A 20,253-nucleotide genomic window follows, 5' to 3' on the forward strand; every position below is an offset into this window, starting at 1 on the left:
GACCCCCAGCCCCCCCCGGCGCGGCGCCCCTCACCTGCGCGGCACCTCCTGGTCGGCGTACTTGACGGCCACGGTGTAGGGCCCGTCGGTGGCCGGCGTGTAGTTCACCTTGTGGGTGCCGTCCCCGTTGTCACGCACCTCCACCGGCTCCGCCAGGCCTGCGGGCGCCGGCAGTCAGTGGGGCTGGGCACCCCGAGGGGCAGAGCACCCCATGGTGGAGAGCATCCCATGGTGGAGAGCACCCCCTAGCAAGGGCACCCCATGGGGCAGGTTGCCCTATGGGGCTGGCACTCCTCGGGTAGAGCATCCTATGGGGCAGGACACCCCATGGGGCAGGGCACCCCTGAGGAGAGCATCCCTGGGACTGAGCACCCTGTGGGGCTGGGCAGCCTTGGGTTGGGGCTCCACCAGGCAGAGCATCCTATGGGGCAGGGTGCCCGGTGGGGTAGAGCACCTCTAGGCAGGATACCTCTAGGACAGAGCACCCTGTGGGGCAGAGCACCCTGTGGGGCAGGTGCCACCCCCTGCCATGACCGTCCCCTGTGGTGCCCACGTACCGGAGGGGCCCAGCAGCGTGACCTCGAGGGGGGCCAGCCCCGCCGAGCTGCAGTCCACGGTGAAGGTCTGGGGCACCCGGGCCCGCACGCTGGGGCCCAGCCCCGGCCCCGAACACTTCACCTTGCTGGGGTCCACCACATCCTTCACCGGCACCCGGAACGGGCTCCCTGGGGAATGGGGACACGGTCAGCACGGGACAGTATGGGACCAGGGACAGCATCAGCATGGGGTCAGCACAGGCATGGGGACAGTGTGGGCACAGGGACAGCACAGCCACAGGGACAACATGGGCACAGCGACAAGATGGGCAAGGGGTCAGCATAGGCATGGGGCCAGCATGGGCAGGGGGACACCAGTGGCATGGGCATAGAGTATGGGGACAACTTGGGCACAGCATGGGCATGGGGTCACCACAAGCATGGGCAGGGGGACACCAGCGGCATGGGCTTGGGGACAGTATGGGGACAACTTGGGCACAGCATGGGCATGGGGTCACCACAGACATGGGGACAGCACGGGCAGGGGGTCAACATGGACATGAGAACACCATGGGCAGGCGACAACACAGGTGGGGGGTGAGCACAGGCACTGGGTGAGCAGGGGTGCAGGGTCAACATGGACATGAGGACACCATAGGACAGGGGATCAGCATGGGCATGGGGACATCACGGGCACGGAGACAGCATGGGCACAGGGATACCAGGGCCATGGGGTCAGCAGGGACATGGGGACACCACGGGCACAGAGACAGCAGGGGGTCAGCACTGTGGCAGCATGCTCACAGGCGTGCCACCAGCACCCAACACCATCCCACAACCACCAGCACCCAGCACCTTCCTCCACCCTTCAGTCACACTAGCGCCTACCACCCCTTGTCCCCCCGCCCCCGTCCCCACGGCGCACCGGGGATGGGGTGGCCGCCGAAGGTGATGTTGACGTCGTAGTCGCCGGGGGTGAAGGGGATGTACTCCACGGTGCAGCTCCCGTCCTTGTTGTCCTTGCACGACATCTTGGCCTCCGAGGGGCCCTCGATGGCCAGCCCCAGCCCCCCGGTGCCTGCACCCCTGGGGGACACGGGGGACACTGAGGGGCCGGGCACCCCATGGCCACAAGGCCCCCACCAGAGTGTCCCCAAGGACAGGCAGAGCCAGCGACCACGGGTTGGGGCAGGACATGGCAGGGGACAGGGTGGCACTGGGACTCGTTGCCAGCAGCAGGCAGGGGTGCCACGGCGGGGTGGGGGGGGACACCACGGCTCCTGGCGGGGGAGACAGGGTGCCACGCCGGTGGTGGGGTTGGGTCAGCCATGACGTGGTGTCCCATCCAGGGCATGGGACCAGAGGTGCCCCACGTCCACGGCAAGGGGACGGAGGTGCTGTGCGCATGGCAGGTGGCCACCAGCGTGGAAGGAGGGGGACAGAGGTGCGCCGTGCGCGAGTGCCCGGGGGACGCCGGCGGTCCCTACCTGGTCTCCACCGTGAAGCGGTTGGCCTTGTTGACGAGGCCGCCCTCGAGGCCGGGGCCGTGGGCCCGCACGCGGCTGGGGTCGCAGCCCTCCGCCACCGCCACGCGGAAGGGGCTCTTGGGCACCGCCACGTCCTCGTAGGTCACCTCCACGCGGTGCACGCCTGGGCGCGCGCCGTCAGCCCCCGGACGCCTGGGTCCCCCCGAGGGGGCTCGGCCGGGGCAGCCCGGGGGGACGGGAGGGTCCCTGGCTGGGGGGGTTTGGGGGGGGGGGGTCCCTGGCCGGGGGAAAACTGGGTGGAGGAACTGGGGGGTCCCTGATTGCAGAGGGGCTTGGAGAGGGGTCCTTAGCTAGAGGATTGTGGAGGCATCTCTGGCGGGGGAGGTTTGGGGGTCCCCGATTTGGGGAATCCAGTGGGGTCCCTGATTGGGAGGGTTTGGGGGTCCCTGGTTGGGGGACTTGGGGGGATTTGAGGGGACTTAGGGGTCCCCGATTTGGAGAATCTAGTGGGGTCCCTGATTGGCAGGGTTTGGGGGGTCCCAGGCTGAGGGATTTTGGGGGGATTTGAGTGTTCCCAATTTGGGGAATCCAGTGGGGTCCCCGATTGGGAGGGTTTGGGGGTCCCAAGCTAGGAGATTTTGGGGGGATTCCTGGCTGGGGGGGATCAGGGGTCCCAAACTGGGGGGACCCCCAGCTGGAGGGATCGGGGTCCCTCCCAGGGGTTTGGGGGTCTCCACTGGGGGGGGCCTGGGGTCGCCAGCCAGGTGGGGCTCACCGTCCTCGTAGGGGGTGTAGCCGACGCGGTAGGTGCCGTCGCCGTGGTCGGTGATGTAGGTGTCCGTCTTGGCACCCGAGGGGTTCAGCACCCGGGCCTTCACGTGGGGCCCGCCGGTCTTGGTGAGCGCCCGGGCGTCCACCGTGAACTCGGTGCTCACCTCCCGCAGCACCCCTGCGGCACAGCACCCGCCAGGGTCAGCCCCTCCGTGGGGCTCGGCACCCCCTGGCTCGGCCGAGGCCCGGGAGAGGACCTGCCCCCACCTCCATCCTGCCCCGCTGCCCCCAGGCCATGCCCCAGCCATCCCCATCCCCGTCCCGCCACCCCATGGCACCCGAGCAACAGGGCGAGGGCAGAAAGTTGGGGCTGGAAGTACCTCCCCATGGAGGCAATGGGCACCATAGGGAGGAGGTGACAGATCCCCATGGGGAGGAGGTGACAGGTCTCTTTTGAGAAGAGTTGACAGTCCCCATGGGGAGATGATGGTCCCCTATGGGGAGGAGGCGATGGGTCCCCATGGGGAGAACTTTATAGTCTCTTGGGGAGAAGGTGACAGGTGCCCATGGGAAGGATGTGACAGTCACCACGGGGAGGAGGCGATGGTCCCCTATGGTGAAGAGGTGATGGGTTGCCATGGGGAGGACGTTTCAGTCTCTTTGGGGAGAAGGTGATGGGTGCCCATGCGGAGGATGTGATAGTCCCTACACGGAGGAGGTGATGGTCCTCACTGAGAAGACACAACAGACCCCCACAGGGAGGAGGTGAGGAGTCCCCATGGGAGGAGGTGACAGCTCCCACAGCGAGGATGTGACAGTGCCTGTGATGAGGTGGGTAACAGTGCCCAGGGGGTCCCCCATGCGCGGGGGCGTGGGGCACCAGGTGGAGAGCGCTCACCTCGGGGCTCCACGCCGGGGCCGTAGACCTTGATGCCGCTGGTGTCGATGGCAGGGTCGACGGTGACGCGGATGGGGAACTTGGGCACGGGGTGCCCGCCGTACTTGATGGTGATGGTGTAGGAGCCGGGGCAGGCGGGTGTGTAGGTGATGGTGTAGGTGCCATCCCGGTTGTTCTGGATGAGCACCTCGGCCTTGACGCCCGAGTCTGAGATGATCTCGATGGTGAGCTCGGCGTCGCCCGCTTTGGAGCAGTCCACCATGAAGGTGGCCACCTCGCCGGCCTTGCCGCGCTCCAGCCCGGGGCCGCTGGCCGTCACCTTGCTGGGGTCAAACACCGGCTTGACGTCCGCCTTGAAGGGGCTGCCGGGGATGTGGTGGTCGGCGAAGAGGATGTTGATGGCGTACTCGCCCGGCTCCGTGGGCAGGTAGGACACCGAGCACGACCCGTCGCCGTTGTCCTGGCACTCGATCTTGGCCTCGCACGGCCCCTCCACCGTCAGCCCCAGCCCGCCGGTGCCGGCGCCCTTGGTGTCGATGGTGAAGGGGGCCGGGGTGCCCACGAAGCCGCCCTGCAGCCCCGGCCCGTAGGCGCACACCTGCGGGAGAGGGCCCGTCAGCACGTCCTCACCGCGCGAGGGGTGCGAGCAGCACGCGTGCGAGCGACCTGAGCGTGAGCAGCACGTGCGGGCAGGCAGGCAGGGAGCAGGCGCTCAGCGTGCGAGCGCTCTGCGCGTGCAAGGCTGGGGCACGCGTGCCACGGCGTGTGCTGGGAGCGTGGGCACGACAGCCTGGGTGTGCAAACGCTGGGTGTGCGGCCGGCCCACGTGCTAGCGCTGCATGCGTGTCAGCAGGGAGTGCACGAGCAGTGTGCAAGCGTGGGAGCATACATGGACTGTGTGCGTGTGCAGCACTCGTGCAATTGCACACACACTTAGCACACGAGTGGGGAGTGTGATCAATGAGTGAGCAGTGCGAGCGTGCATGAAGTGTGCATGTGTACAGTGCAAGCACGTGCAATTGCACCCGCGCTCCGCACAATCAGCACACGTGCACACATGTGCGGAGGGTGCGATCAATGAGCAAGCAGCGTCAGCATGCATGGAGCACATGCGTGTGCAGCATACACCTGTGCAATTGCACATGCGCCCAGCGCAATCAGCACACGCTCGTGAGCAGGAAGCGTGTGACCAACGAGCAAGCAGCGTGAGCGTGCACAGAGCACGTACGTGCGCAGCGTGCGTGCGTGCAGTCGCGCACACAGCACAATCAGCACGCGTGCACGTGAGCGGGGAGCGTGTGACCACGGGGCGACCAGCGTGCAAGCTGGGTGTGCAAGAGCCGTGCACACGCACGCCGCGAGCGTGTCACCACGTTGCCGCCACACGGGCAGGTGGGTGGGCGACACCGTCCTCACCTTGGAGGGGTCGGGGGGCAGCACGGCCTCGACGGCGAAGGGGCTGCCGGGCACGGGGTGCCCGTCGTAGGTGACGTCCACCTTGTAGGGCCCCTCCTCGGGGGGCATGTACTTGACGGTGTGGGTGTCGCTGGTGGAGCCCGTCTCCACCTTGCAGGGGATGGGGCGCCGCGAGGGCGACGTGATCTTCACCTCCACCTTGCCTTGCCCGCCGGCCCCGTGCGTGTCCACCGCGAACTCCTGGTCCTTGCCCACGTCCACCTCTGCGGGGCCACGGCATTAGGGCGGGCGCCCCGGCACCCCGGTCCGCACGGCTGCCCTGGCTCGGGGGGGGGCCCAAGCCCTGCCAGGGTGCCCCCACCCCAGGCTGCCCCCCATGCCTGGGAGATCCCATATCCTGCCAGGGTGCATCAGCCCAGGGTGCACCCTATGCACAGGGGTCCTAACCCTGCCAGGGTGCCCCCACCCCAGGCTGCACCCCATGCCTGGGAGATCCCATATCCTGCCAGGGTGCATCAGCCCAGGGTGCACCCTATGCACAGGGGTCCTAACTCTGCCAGGGTGCCCCCACCCCAGGCTGCACCCCATGCCTGGGAGATCCCATATCCTGCCAGGGTGCATCAGCCCAGGGTGCACCCTATGCACAGGGGTCCTAACTCTGCCAGGGTGCCCCCACCCCAGGCTGCCCCCCATGCCTGGGAGATCCCATATCCTGCCAGGGTGCATCAGCCCAGGGTGCACCCTATGCACAGGGGTCCTAACCCTGCCAGGGTGCCCCCACCCCAGGCTGCACCCCATGCCTGGGAGATCCCATATCCTGCCAGGGTGCATCAGGCCAGGGTGCCCCCATGCCTGGGGGGACTCGAACCCCACCAAGGTGCCCTCACCTCGGGCTGCACCGCATGCTTGGGGATCCCATACCACGCTGCCAGAGTGTCGCCCATCCCAAGGTGCACCCCATACCCGGGGACCCAAACCCTGCCAGGGTGCCCCCACCCCGGGGTGCCCCCCCGGGTGCCGCACTCACTGCTGTTGAGCCCCTGCACTTTGACCTTGCCGAGCTGCAGGGCGGGCGCCACGCTGACGGCGAAGGGGCTCTTGGGCACCTGGTCGCCTCCGTAGGTGACCACCACGGCCATGTTACCCTGCGGGGACCACGGGCGCCTCAGGGTGCCAGCCAGGGGGGGCAGGAGGGGCCCGCACTCGCCCGGGGCACTGGGCGAGGGTGCCCCAGGGGTATGGTAGGAGTTGGGGGGGGGGGAAGATTTTGAGGGACACCCAGGGGGTTTGGAGGACAGGAAGGTGCCTAGGGGTGCCCAGGGGCTACCTGGGGGTGCTCAGGGGTGTCGGGTGCCTGGGGGGGGGTAGCTGTCCACAGGGATTCGTGGGGGGGGGGGTTGGGAGCCTGGGAGATGCCTGGGGGGGGTCAGGAGCCCCAAGAGGTGCTCGGGGGTGCTGGGGTGGGTGTTGGGAGCAACAAGGAGTGCCCAGAGGTGCCTGGGGGGTCAGGAGCCCTGAAGGGTGCCCAGGGGTGCCATGGTGGGGGTCAGGAAGCACAAGGGGTACCTGGGGGATTTAGGAGCCCCAAGGGGTCAGGACCATGGGAGGGTCAGGAGCCCCAAGGGGTGCCCAGGAGGGTCAGGAGCCCCGAGGGGTGCCCAGGGGTGCCTAGGGGGGATCAGGAGCCCCAAGGGGTGTCATGGGGGGTTTGGGAGCCCTGAAGGGTGCCCATGGGTGCCATGGGGGGGATCAGGAGCCCTGAGGGGAGCCCAGGGGTACCTGGGGGATTTGGGAGCCTCGAGGGGTACCCAAGGGTGCCTGGTGAGGGTCAGGAGCCCTGAGGGGTGCCATGGGGGGTTTGGGAGCCTCAAGGGGTGCCCAGGGGTGCCAGGGTGGGTCGGGAGCCCTAAGGGGTGCCCAGGGGGGTTTGGGAGCCCCAGGGGGTGCCCAGGGGTGCCGGATGGGTCAGGAGCCCCAAGGGGTGCCCAGGGGGGTTTGGGAGCCCCAGGGGGTGCCCAGGGGTGCCATGGGAGGGTCAGGAGCCCCGAGGGGTGCCCAGGGGGGTTTGGGAGCCCCAGGGGGTGCCCAGGGGTGCCAGGATGGGTCAGGAGCCCCAAGGGGTGCCCAGGGGGGTTTGGGAGCCCTGAGGGGTGCCCAGGGGGGTCAGGGTGGGTCAGGAGCCCCGAGGGGTGCCCAGGGGGGTTTGGGAGCCCCGAGGGGTGCCCAGGGGTTGGTACTGGCAGCTCAGGGGGTGCTGACCTGCTGCAGCGCGGTGTACTTGACGGTGTAGGAGTAGTCGTGGTTGTCGATGACCTCGAAGTCGCGCACGGCCGGGCCCTTCCCCGGCCCGGCGAACTGCACGTCCAGCTTGGCCTTGCCGGCGCCCTTCGTGTGCACCGTGAAGTGGGTGGGCTTGCCCACCTCCACGCCTGCGCGGCACCGTCAGCACCCGCCGGGAGCCCCCCGCCGCCCACCCGCCCGCCCGCCCCGGCCCCCCGGCCCCTCACCGGTGCGGCAGAGCCCGGGCCCCTCCGCCTTGACCTTGCTGGCGTCGTGGGACGGGTCCACCTTGATGCGGAAGGGGCTGCTGGGGATCTCCTGCGGAGAGACGCCCGCCGCCGGGTGAGCCCCGGGCCACCGCGGGGGGCTTGCAGGGGACGAGGGGCGCCGCTGCAGGAGGGGGACGCTGCCAGAGATGAGGGCCGTGGCATGGGGACGGGGTGGCGAGGGGGGGGGGGGTGAGGACAAAGCTGCCCGGGACAGGGGACACCACAAAGTCGCAAAGGACACTGCGGGAGACAGGGCGACGCTGCCAGAGAGCGGCCCGGCCCGGGGACAGGGGATGCTGCCAAGGGACGTGGGGAGCAAGGCCAGAGAGTGACGCTGCCAGGGGACAAGGGCACCGCTAGGGGACACAGACACACGTGGGGACAGGGAAGAAGGCGCCCTGGGGTGCAGGGTGCCAGGCAGGGAGGGGGCCACCCAGGGTGCACACACGGTGCCCAGGGTGCAGGGGTGCTGGGTGCATGGTGCCAGGCAAGGAGAAGGAGATCTGGGGAGCAGGACAGGGTGCCCTGGGGTGCAGAGCAGGGTGGCAGAGACGGAGGTGGGCACCCAGCGTGCAAGGCAGGGTGCATGGTGCCAGGCACAGAGGAGGGGATCTGGGGCGCAGGGCAGGGTGCCCTGGGGTGCAGAGCAGGGTGGCAGAGACGGAGGTGGGCACCCAGCGTGCAAGGTAGGGTGCATGGTGCCAGGCACAGAGGAGGGGATCTGGGGCGCAGGGCAGGGTGCCCTGGGGTGCAGAGCAGGGTGGCAGAGACGGAGGTGGGCACCCAGCGTGCAAGGCAGGGTGCATGGTGCCAGGCACAGAGGAGGGGATCTGGGGCGCAGGGCAGGGTGCCCTGGGGTGCAGAGCAGGGTGGCAGAGACGGAGGTGGGCACCCAGTGTGCAAGGTAGGTTGCAGGGGTGCAGGGTGCATGGTGCCAGGCAAGGACAAGGGGATCTGGGGTGCAAGGCAGGGTGCCCTCGGGTGCTGGGTGCATGGTGCCAGGCACAGAGGAGGGGATCTGGGGCGCAGGGCAGGGTGCCCTGGGGTGCAGAGCAGGGTGGCAGAGACAGAGGTGGGCACCCAGGGTGCAAGGCAAGGTGCGGGGGTGCAGGGTGCATGGTGCCAGGCAAGGACAAGGGGATCTGGGGTGCAGGGCAGGGTGCCAGGCACGGAGGAGGACCTGCAGGGTGCAGGGCAGGGTGCCGGGGTGCAAGCAGGAGGGGCCGGGTGCACGGTACCTGGTTGGCGAAGAGCACCATGATGGTGTAGAGCCCGGCGCCGGGCGGCGTGTACTTCACCGTGAACGTGTCGTTGTCGTTCTTGATGATGTCGAAGTCGATGTCGGCCTCGAGCGGCCCCACCACGCCAGGGGCGCACTTGATCCCGATGCTCACGTCCCCTGCAAGGTCGCCGTCAGCGCCGGGGGTGTCTGACCCCGCGGCCGGGACCCCCCGGCCCGCTCCCGCTCCCGCGGCACCCACCTTGCCCGGCCTCGCTGCAGTCCACCGTGAAGTAGGTGGGCTCGTTGGCTTTGAGCCCCGTCTTCTCCACGCCTGGCCCGTACACCTTCACCTTGCCCGGGTGGCTGCCCTCGCCCACGTTCACCTGCGGGCGCGGGCACGTCACCACCGGGTGCCCGGGGCGCCCTGTCCCCATCCCCAGCACCCCGTCCCCATGCCCAGCATCTCCATCCCCAGCACCCCGTCCCCATGCCCAGCGTCTCCAGCCCCGGCACCTTGTCCCCATGCCCAGCGTCCTCCAGCACCGTGTCCCCACCACCCTACACGCCCGGTCCCGTGCCCCCCCAGGGATGTCCCGGCACACGCACGCGGAAGGGGCTGCGGGGGGTGTTGACGCCCCCCCAGGTGACGATGACGGTGTGCTTGATGGGCTTGGTGGGCACGTAGACGCAGTGGTAGGTGCCATCGCCGTTGTCCTTCACCTTGATGTCGATGGGGAAGCCCTCTGCGTCCTGCGGGGCGGCAGCGGTGAGGCAGGGCAGGGCGCCCGGCACCCCCCAGCACCCGCCGCGCCGCCCGTGCCCGGCGCCCTACCTGGGCGTAGAGCTTGAGGTCGCCCTTGCCGGCGCCCCGCGTGTCGATGGTGAACTCGGCCGGCTTGTCCACGATGCAGCCCGTGGGCTCCAGCCCCGGCCCGAAGGCCTTCACCTGCGGACCAGGGCGTCAGGGGGGCGCCCTCGCCCCCCCCCCCCAACACACGCACCAGGCCCCCGGGCAGGTGGGTGCCAGGGGACCCCAGGGGCATGGGGCAGCCCGCGTCCGGGGGTGCAGGGGGGAGCTGCAGGGATGCAGGGTGCTGGGATGGGGAGCGGGGCCCCGGGGTGCAGCAGGCGCAGGGGTGCGGAGTGGGGCCCCGGGGTGCAGGGGTGCTGGGATGGGGAGCAGGGCCCTGGGGTGCCGGGGGTGCAGGGGTGCCGGGATGGGGAGAGGGGTCCCCGGGGTGCAGGGGGTGCAGGGGTGCTTGGACAGGGAGCGGGGTCTCCGGGGTGCAGTGGGTGCTGGGATGGGGAGCAGGGCCCCGGGGTACAGGGGGAGCAGGGGTGCCAGGATGGGGAGCAGGGCCCCAGGGTGCCCCAGGTGCAGGGTGCTGGGATGGGGAGTGGGGCCCTGGGGTGCAGGAGGAGCAGGGGTGCCAGGATGGGGAGCGGGGTCCCCAGGGTGCAGGGAGTGCCGGGATGGGGAGCGGGGCCCCGGGGTGCAAGGGGAACAGGGGGCGCAGGGGTGCTGGGATGGGGAGCGGGGCCCCAGGGTGCAGCGGGTGCCGGGATGGGAAGCAGGGCCCTGGGGTGCAGGGGTGCTCAGACAGATTCTGCCCCTGGGGTGCAGGGGTGCCCGGAGGGGGTTGTCGCCCGAGGCCGTGGGGCAGAGGGTGCCAGGGCAAGGCAGCTGCCCGGACAGGGGGATACAGAGGGGACACAGAGGACAGCACCCGCATGCCCGAGGGGGCCGGGGCGGCCAGGCGCTACCTTCTCGGGGAAGCAGTCGTGCGCGGCGGGCAGGATGTGCGCGATGAAGGGGCTGTCCTTGATGTCCTCGTCGTCGCACACCACGTGCACGGCGTACTCGCCCGGCTCCGTGGGCCAGTAGCGCACGTCGCACGAGCCGTCGCCCTTGTCGTCGCACTCGATCTTGGCCTGCGACGGGCCCTCGATGGAGAAGCCTGCGGGAGCGGCGGACGGGCCATGGCACCCGGCACCCCGGCAAGGCAGCGCCCGGCCACCTCGGTGGGTGGCACCCAGCAAGGTGGCCTCTGGCCTGAGCACGTGGCCCCAGCGTGGTGAACCCCCAACATGGGCCACATCCCAAGTGTGGCGGCCTCCAACCTGGGCATGTAGGCCCATCACGGTGACCCCCTATACAAGCCTACGTCCCTAGGGGATGGTGGCTCCTCATCTGGGCTCATGTCCCCACCATGGTGCACCTCAATCTGTGCCCATGCCCCCACCATGGTGCACCCTGGTCCATGCCCATGTCCCCACCATGGTGCACCTTGGTCCATGCCCACGTCCCCACCATGGTGCACCCCAATCTGTGCCCATGCCCCCACCATGGTGCACCCTGGTCCATGCCCATGTCCCCACCATGGTGCACCCTGGTCCATGCCCACGTCCCCACCATGGTGCACCCCAATCTGTGCCCATGCCCCCACCATGGTGCACCCTGGTCCATGCCCATGTCCCCACCATGGTTCACCCAATATGTGCCCACTTCCCCATCATGGTGCACCCCTGATCCATGCCCACCACCATGTCCCCTCCTCCGGGCCCATGTCCCCAGCATGGTGCCCCCGGTCTGTTCCCAAGTCCCTGCCATGGTGTACCCTGGTCCAGGCCCACATCCCCACCATGGTGTCCCCCCCAGTCCATGTCTACATCCCCACCATGGTGCCCTCTAATCCATGCCCATGTCCCTGCCCCCAGTCCATTCCCATGTTCACACCGCCATGCCCCCATCCATGTCCCCTCTGCCCCCGCCGCCGGGGACGTGGGAGGACGGCGCTGGGCATCCCTGCCCTCACTCACCCAGGGTGCCCACTTCGGTGCCGATGGCCTCCACCACGAAATCGGCCGACTTGCCCACCATGCCCGTCTCCAGCCCCGGGCCCCAGGCGCGCACCTTCTGCGAGCCGGGCGCCGGCGCCACCTGCACCTCGAAGGGGCTGCGGCGTGGGGTCAGTGCGGGGCTCGCACACCGACGCGCACCCCTGCACGCCACCCTGCGTGCCTACACTTGCCCATGCGTGCCTCCTGCGCACCCCTTGCACACCTCTGCACGCCCCTTGCACACCCGTGTGCCATGCCTGCCCCTTGCACACCTCCGCATGCCCCTTGCACACCCCTGCGTGCCCTTTTCACACCCCTGTGCCATGCACATCCCTTGTACACCGCTGCATGCTCCTTGCACGCCCCTGCATGCCATGTCTGCCCCTTGCACACCCCTGCGTGCCCCTTGCACACCTCCGCGTGCCCCTTGCACACCCTTGCATGCCATGCACACCCCTTGCACACCTCTGCACACCCCTTGCACACCCGTGTGCCACGTACGCCCCTTGCGCACCTCTGCATGCCCCTTGCACACCCACGCACACCCTTTGCGTGCCCATGCATGTCCCCTGCACACCCTGCACGCCCACCCATGCCCCCCCGCACGCCCCCCCCGCCAGCGGCGGGCGCTGCTCACCTGCGGGGGATGGCGTAGCCGCCCCACGTGATGGACACCACGTACTTGCCGGGCACCACGGGGTAGTACTCGCACTCGTACACGCCGTCGCCCGCCTCCCGCACCTTCACCGGCTCCTCGGTGCCCTCTGCGCGGGGACGGCGTCAGCGCCCGCCCGCCCCGCCACGGGCGTCCCGCTGCCTCCCCCCGGCCCGGGCACCGGCGGGGAACCGCGTGCCCACCACTTACTGGGTCCCTTGACGAGCACCTTGAGGTCCCCGCTGCCGGCGCCCTTGGTGTGCACCTTGAAGTCGGCCACCTCCTTGACGCGCACGCCCTTGGGCTGCAGCCCGCGGCCCGTGGCGCGGCACGCCGCCGGGTTGCACGCTGCGGGGCACGCCTGGCGCTCAGCCCCGCGCCGGGGCCGCGGCGCCCCCCCGGCCCCCGCGCCCCACCCTGGGAACGGGGTTTCTCGGGACCATCCTGGGGACCGGGAGAACCACAGGGACACCCTGGGGACCATGGGCACACAATGGGGACAGAGGGAGCCACGGCGACACTATGTGGACCCTGGGGACACCCTGGAGACTGTGGGAGCCATGGGGACACCCTGGGGACCGTGGGGACACAATGGGGACAGAGGGAGCCACGGGGACACAATGGGGACCATGGGGCCACCTTAGGGACAGAGGGAACCCTGGGGACACCCTGGGGACCATGGGGACACCCTGGGGACAGAGGGAGCCACAGGGACACCCTGCAGACTGTGGGGACACCCTGGGGACTGTAGGAACACGATGGGGACAGAGAGAGCTATAGGGACACCCTGAGGACCATGGGGACACAATGGGGATGGAGGGAGCCATGGGGACACAACAGGGACCATGGGAACACAATGGAGACTATGGGGACACCCTGGAGACAGAGGGAGCCGTGGGGACACCCTGGGGATCGTGGGGACACCCTGGGGACAGAGGGAGCCAGAGGACACCGCAGACACAAGGGGGCCACAGCCTCACCTTCAGCCACGTTGACGGTGAAGGGGCTCTTGGGGATCTGCGCGCCGGCGTAGGTGACATAGACTGTGTGTGGCCCCTCGAGGACGGGCCGGTAGGTGCAGCGGTAGATGTTGTCCCCCTTGTCCTCCAGCATCACCTCCACTGTGTCCCGCCGGCCCTGTGGGTCCACGATCACCACCCCGACGTCGCCAGGGCCAGCCCCTGCCAGGGCGAGGACACGGCCTCAGTGCCACAGCAATACCATGGCCTCAGTGCCACCTGGACCCTCATGGCAATACCACAGGCTCAGTGCCACCCACACAGGCCACCCACACAGGCCATGTCCCCACCACAGCAATGCCACAGCTTTGGTGCCATCTGGATATTGCACATCCCCGTCATGGCAATGCCACGGGCTCGGTGCCACCTGGACATGCCACATCCCCATGATGGCAATGCCACAGCTTTGGTGCCACCTGGACATGCCCCATCTCCACCATGGCAATACCACAGGCTCAGTGCCACCCACTCAGGCCATGTCCCCACCAGAGCAATTCCACAGGCTCAGTGGCATTTGGACGTGCCACGTCCCACCACGGCAATGTCACGGGCTTGGTGCCACCTGGACATGCCACATCCCCGCCATGGCAGTACCATGGGCTCGGTGCCACCTGGACATGCCACATCCCCATGATGGCAATGCCACAGCTTTGGTGCCACCTGGACATGCCACATCCCCACCATGGCAATGCCACAGGCTTGGTGTCACCTGAACGTGCCAGAACCCTGCCATGACCCCCCCCCCCCCCCACTGCCATGGGGCAGCGTGGAGCCGTGGCCCCGTCCCCACGTGCTGCAGGACGCCAGGGTCACCGTCCCGGGACGCGGTGGAGCCAGGGCCCACCTGCGGTGTAGATGTCGAAGTAGGTGGGTTTGTTGGCCACGTTGCCGTGGGGCTCGAGGCCGGGGCCGCGGGCCGTCACCTTGTTGGCGTCGCCCAGGGCCATGCCCACGGTGACGCCGAAGGGGCTCTTGTCGATGTTCTGCCCCGCGAACAGCACCGTCACCTGCGGGCGCGAGGGCGTCAGGGGCACCGCCAGCCCCCACGGCCACGGGAGCACACAGCCCTGTGCCAGCAACCCCCACCCAAAATCCCACACAGACCCCCCGGGGAGCCCCCAAGCGATCCCCTATGGTCGCATCCAAGAGGGACCCCAATGAGACCCCCCCAGAGACCCCCCCCATTGCAATATTCAACAGGGACCCTGATGGGACCCCCAAAGGACCACCCCCGAGCATGGGACCCAGAGACCCACTCCAGGGAACCCTCCGAGTCTCCAATGGGACCCCCTCCAGGAACCCCCCCATGCAATATCCAACAAGGACCCCAGTGGGACACCCCAAGACCCCCCAAGGACTCCCCTAGAGTCCCTGATGGGACCTCCCAGGAACCCCCCCATGCAATATCCAACAGGGACCCAAATGGGACTCCCAAGTGACTCCCAGGGACCCATCAGCGCAACCCCCCCCCCCAGGAACCCTAATGAGACCCCCCCCCAAGGGACCCCCTCACACTGCTCCTAGGGTCCCATCAAGGAGCACCCCCCACCCCGCAGAGGGCACCTCGAGCCTCTGCCCCAGCGCCCACCTTGTGCAGCCCGGCGACCTTGGGCACGTAGGTGACGGAGTACGTCCGCTTCTTGTCGTTGTTGGGGACCACCTTGGCCTGCGTGGGAACCCCAAAAGTGGGGGTGACGCAGGGGGCCAGGCACCCAGGGGGCAGCTCCAGCACCCCTTGGCCCCATGCATCAGCACCCAAGCAGGGAGCTGAGCCCAGGTCCGGGTGGGAACCCAGGCGTCCGGGCTGCCCCGTCCTACCTCCTCGGTGTGGCCCTCGGGGTCCTCGATGTAGACCAGCACCTCGCCCAAGCCTGCCTCGAGGGTCTCCACCGTGAACTGCGCCGGCTTCAGCACCATGTTCCCATGGGGCTCGATCCCTGCGGGCACCCGGGGCTCAGCACCCAGAGCTCAGCGTGCTCAGGGTGCACAGGGTGCCCAGGGCTCAGCACCCAGAGCTCAGCGTGCTCAGGGTGCACAGGGTGCCCAGGGCTCAGCACCCAGAGCTCAGCGTGCTCAGGGTGCACAGGGTGCCCAGGGCTCAGCACCCAGAGCTCAGCGTGCTCAGGGTGCACGGGGTGCCCAGGGCTCAGCACCCAGACCTCAGCGTGCCCAGGGTGCACGGGGTGCCCAGGGCTCAGCACCCAGACCTCAGCGTGCTCAGGGTGCACGGGGTGCCCAGGGCTCAGCACCCAGACCTCAGGGTGCATGGGCCACCCAGGGCTCGGGGTGCTCAGGGTGCAGGGGGTGCCTAGGGCTCAGCACACAGTGCTCAGGAGCACCCAGGGCTCAGTATCCAGGGCTCAGGGTGCTCAGGGCTGAGCATGCAGTACTCGGGGTGCATGGGGCACCCAGGGCTCAGCACCCAGAGCTAAGCATACTCAAGGTGCACAGGGTGCCCAGGGCTCAGCACCCAGACCTCAGGGTGCATGGGGCACCCAGGCCTTGGGGTGCTTAGGGTGCAGGGGGTGCCCAGGGCTCAGCACACAGTGCTCAGGGTGCAGGGGGTGCCCAGGGCTCAGCACCCAGAGCTCAGGGTGCTCATGGAGCACCCAGGGCTCAGTATCCAGGGCTCAGGGTGCTCAGGGCTGAGCGTGAAGTACTTGGGGGTGCATGGGGCACCCGGGGCTCAGCATGCAATGCTCAGGGTGCATGGGGCACCCGGGGCTCAGCACACTGGCTCGGGGTGCACAAAGTGCCCAGGATCGGGGTGCGTGGGGCACCCGGGGCTCAGCACGCCGGCTTGGGGTGCACAGGGTACCCAGGGCTCAGCACGCATGCAGCACCCAGATGGTACCAACCCAGCACCTACCACCTAGCACCCACCGCTCCCTGTGCCAGGGACCTGACACCAGGCACCCAGCACCAAGGACCCCGTGACAGGGACCGGGAGCCTTGCACCCAGCACCCAGCAGCTCGCCGCCGCGGGCACCCACCTGGCCCGTAGGCGCGCGCCTTGCGGGGGTTGAGCTGCTTGGAGCGCAGCGGGGCGCCCGGCTTCAGCTTCGCCTTGGGGAACTGCGACAGGTAGGTCATGACCGAGTGCTCGTCCACGTTGGGGTCCACGATCTCCTCCGGGGCGATGACCTGGGCGCGGGACACGGCTGTCAGCGGGCACCCCCCAAAGACCCGTCCACGTTCAGGGATCCCCCAGGGACCCCTCTGCCCCCCAAGGATCCACCTGTGCCCAGGAACACCCTGGGGACCCCCTTTATCCCCCCAAAACCCCTCCATGTCCAGGGAGCCCCCAGGGACACCCCAGGGACCCCCTTTACCTCCCAAACACCCCTCCCATGTCCAGGGACCCCCTAGGGACCCCTCTGACCCCCAGAGACCCTTCTGTGCCCAGGGACACCCTGGGGACCCCCTTTATCTCCCAAAGACCCTCCTGTGTCCCCCCAGGGACCCCTCTGACCCCCAGAGACCCTTCTGTGCCCAGGGACACCCTGGGGACCCCCTTTATCTCCCAAAGACCCTCCTGTGTCCCCCCAGGGACCCCTCTGACCCCCAGAGACCCCTCTGGGCCCAGGGACACCCCAGGGACTCCCTTTACCTCCCCAATACCCCCCCCCGTGTCCATGGACCCCCTAGGGACCCCTCTGACCCCCAGGGACTCCCCTGCCCCCCAGGGACACCCCAGGGACCCCCTTTATCCCCCAAAGACCCTCCCGTGCCTCCAGGGACCCCTCTGCCCCCCCGAGACCCCTCTGTGCCCAGCAACAGCCCAGGGACCCCCTTTATCCCCCAAAGACCTCCCCCCGTGCCCCCCAGGGCCCCCTGAGCCCTAGGTGCTGTCCAGGGACCCCTCCGTGAGCCCTCGGGGACCCCTCGGCAGCGCGAGGACCCCGCGGCCGGCCCCCCGGCGCCCCCGGACCTGGGGCACGCCGAGCCAGTCGTCGGCCTGCTGCATGGCCTCGCGGGCGTTCTGCACCGGCTGGCTGGGGTCCCAGCTCTCCCAGTCCGGGCACAGGCCTGCGGCGGCGAGGACCACCCTCAGCGGGGGCCCCCCAGCACCCGGGCGGCCGTGCTGTGGCGGGGGGGCGTGCCCCCCAACTGCAGAGCCCGCAGGGTCCCCCCCTCTTCCTGCCCCCATGCACCATGCCCACTGACCAGGGGTGCAGAGCTGCGTGTCCGGGGGTGCAGAGCCCCCCTGCACTCCTGGGCCCCCCGTGCATCATGCTTAGGGGTGCAGAGCCCCCCCCCCACAGTCCTCATACATAGTGCACAGGTGTGCAGAGCCCCCCCATAGCCCCGTACCCCGTGGGCCCCCCATAGCCCCCATGCCCCTCCTGCATCATGCATAGGGGTGCAGAGCCCCCCTGGGCCCCCCATAGCCCCCGTGCCCCCCATGCATTATGCAGAGCCCCCCTGGGCCCCCCACACCCTGCAGAGTCGCCCCATGCACCTGTGCCCCATGCCAGGGCACAGTGTCCCCCTGTGCCCACCACGCATCGTGCCCAGGGGTGCAGAGCCCCCCCGTCCCCTCCGTGCCCCCATGCCCACCACGCATCGTGCCCAGGGGCGCAGAGCCCCCCCATCCCCTCCGTGCCCACCATGCATCGTGCCCAGGGGTGCAGAGCCCCCCCATCCCCTCCATGCCCACCACGCATCGTGCCCAGGGGTGCAGAGCCCCCCCATCCCCTCCGTGCCCACCACACATCGTGCCCAGGGGTGCAGAGCCCCCCCCATCCCCTCCGTGCCCCCATGCCCACCATGCATCGTGCCCAGGGGTGCAGAGCCCTCCCGTCCCCCCATGCCCACCACGCATCGTGCCCAGGGGTGCAGAGCCCCCCCATCCCCTCCATGCCCACCATCCATCGTGCCCAGGGGTGCAGAGCCCCCCCATCCCCTCCGTGCCCCCATGCCCACCACGCATCGTGCCCAGGGGTGCAGAGCCCCCCCATCCCCTCCATGCCCACCATCCATCGTGCCCAGGGGTGCAGAGCCCCCCCGTCCCCTCCGTGCCCCCATGCCCACCATGCATCGTGCCCAGGGGTGCAGAGCCCCCCCCATCCCCTCCATGCCCCCATGCCCACCACGCATCGTGCCCAGGGGTGCAGAGCCCCCCCCATCCCCTCCGTGCCCCCATGCCCACCACGCATCGTGCCCAGGGGTGCAGAGCCCCCCCATCCCCTCCATGCCCACCATCCATCGTGCCCAGGGGTGCAGAGCCCCCCCCATCCCCTCCATGCCCCCATGCCCACCACACATCGTGCCCAGGGGTGCAGAGCCCCCCCATCCCCTCCGTGCCCCCATGCCCACCACGCATCGTGCCCAGGGGTGCAGAGCCCCCCCATCCCCTCCGTGCCCACCACGCATCGTGCCCAGGGGCACAGAGCCCCCCCATCCCCTCTATGCCCACCACGCATCGTGCCCAGGGGTGCAGAGCCCCCCCATCCCCTCCGTGCCCCCATGCCCACCACGCATCGTGCCCAGGGGCACAGAGCCCCCCCATCCCCTCTATGCCCACCACGCATCGTGCCCAGGGGTGCAGAGCCCCCTCAACCCCCCCATGCCCCCATGCCCACCACGCATCGTGCCCAGGGGTGCAGAGCCCCCCCGTCCCCTCCGTGCCCCCATGCCCACCACACATCGTGCCCAGGGGCGCAGAGCCCCCCCGTCCCCTCCGTGCCCCCATGCCCACCACACATCGTGCCCAGGGGCGCAGAGCCCCCCCGTCCCCTCCGTGCCCCCATGCCCACCACACATCGTGCCCAGGGGTGCAGAGCCCCCCCATCCCCTCCATGCCCACCACGCATCGTGCCCAGGGGTGCAGAGCCCCCCCGTCCCCTCCGTGCCCCCATGCCCACCACGCATCGTGCCCAGGGGTGCAGAGCCCCCCCATCCCCTCCGTGCCCACCACGCATCGTGCCCAGGGGTGCAGAGCCCCCCCATCCCCTCCGTGCCCCCATGCCCACCACGCATCGTGCCCAGGGGTGCAGAGCCCCCCCATCCCCTCCATGCCCACCACGCATCGTGCCCAGGGGTGCAGAGCCCCCCCATCCCCTCCATGCCCACCACGCATCGTGCCCAGGGGCGCAGAGCCCCCCGCCGTCCCCCCGCCATGCAGCTGTGCCCCACGCCCAGGCTGCAGCGCCCGCTCCCCCCCTCCCCGACCCCGTCCCCCCGCTCACCGGGGGCGCAGTTGTCCACCAGGGCGCCCAGGGCTTTGCCGTCCTGCCAGTCGCGGTTGAAGTTGGTGATGGGCAGCTGGGGCACCTTGTTCTGGATCCAGCCGAGCAGGCGCTGCTTGGGGGTCTGCCGCCGCGCGTCCTCCTCGTCCTCGTCCTCCCACATGGGCATGGAGATGGAGTAGTGCAGGATGAGCGTCCAGATGAGCCCCAGGATCAGCTTCAGGTTCCCGTCCACGATGGCCTTGCTGTCTGCGGGCGCGCGGGCGCTCAGCGAGGCCGCCGGGCGCCGGCCCCGCGCCCCGGCGCGCCCCCGCCGGCCCCCCAGCGCCCCTCTGCCCACCTCGGGGGAACCCCACGGCACCCCTGTGCCTGGCACCCTGCTGGACCGTGCCGGGGGACCCTGGCACCCCACAGCACGTCACCCTAGGGTGACCACCCCCATAGCACCTTGGGGGGACCCTGCACCCCATGGGACAGTGCACGGGGGGAGTGCAGCACAGCACCCTGGAGCACCCCAACACAGCACCCTGGAGGAACCTAACCCTGACCCACAGCACCCAGTGGGGACCCTGACCCACAGCACCCTGGGGGGACCCTATCCTGACCTATAGCACCCAGCAAGGGACCCTAACCCTGACCCACAACACCTTGGGGGACCCCAACCCTCA

General features: G+C 69.5%; 1 protein-coding gene across 2 annotated transcripts in view; it reads right to left on the reverse strand.

Moving 5' to 3' along the window:
* The window catches only part of FLNC (filamin C), a 39,222-nt gene that overhangs the window by 16,275 nt on the left and 2,694 nt on the right, over window positions 1–20,253 (reverse strand). For both annotated transcript variants that reach the window (XM_068943189.1, XM_068943103.1), the window contains exons 2-26: window positions 19,586–19,834; window positions 17,326–17,423; window positions 16,388–16,538; window positions 15,213–15,331; window positions 14,983–15,060; window positions 14,239–14,401; window positions 13,356–13,556; window positions 12,586–12,723; window positions 12,358–12,484; window positions 11,700–11,836; window positions 10,644–10,837; window positions 9,712–9,825; window positions 9,486–9,629; window positions 9,139–9,262; window positions 8,896–9,056; window positions 7,616–7,706; window positions 7,368–7,537; window positions 6,136–6,253; window positions 5,109–5,371; window positions 3,693–4,290; window positions 2,799–2,972; window positions 2,024–2,186; window positions 1,462–1,622; window positions 558–725; window positions 35–158 (exon numbers count right to left, since the gene is read on the reverse strand). In XM_068943189.1, coding sequence (XP_068799290.1) covers window positions 35–158; window positions 558–725; window positions 1,462–1,622; window positions 2,024–2,186; window positions 2,799–2,972; window positions 3,693–4,290; window positions 5,109–5,371; window positions 6,136–6,253; window positions 7,368–7,537; window positions 7,616–7,706; window positions 8,896–9,056; window positions 9,139–9,262; window positions 9,486–9,629; window positions 9,712–9,825; window positions 10,644–10,837; window positions 11,700–11,836; window positions 12,358–12,484; window positions 12,586–12,723; window positions 13,356–13,556; window positions 14,239–14,401; window positions 14,983–15,060; window positions 15,213–15,331; window positions 16,388–16,538; window positions 17,326–17,423; window positions 19,586–19,834 — 4,228 coding nt within the window. The remainder of the gene's footprint in view (window positions 1–34; window positions 159–557; window positions 726–1,461; window positions 1,623–2,023; window positions 2,187–2,798; window positions 2,973–3,692; window positions 4,291–5,108; window positions 5,372–6,135; window positions 6,254–7,367; window positions 7,538–7,615; window positions 7,707–8,895; window positions 9,057–9,138; window positions 9,263–9,485; window positions 9,630–9,711; window positions 9,826–10,643; window positions 10,838–11,699; window positions 11,837–12,357; window positions 12,485–12,585; window positions 12,724–13,355; window positions 13,557–14,238; window positions 14,402–14,982; window positions 15,061–15,212; window positions 15,332–16,387; window positions 16,539–17,325; window positions 17,424–19,585; window positions 19,835–20,253) is intronic.

Source organism: Struthio camelus, chromosome 1, assembly GCF_040807025.1.
Source record: "Struthio camelus isolate bStrCam1 chromosome 1, bStrCam1.hap1, whole genome shotgun sequence".
Taxonomy (NCBI): Eukaryota; Metazoa; Chordata; class Aves; order Struthioniformes; family Struthionidae; genus Struthio; species Struthio camelus.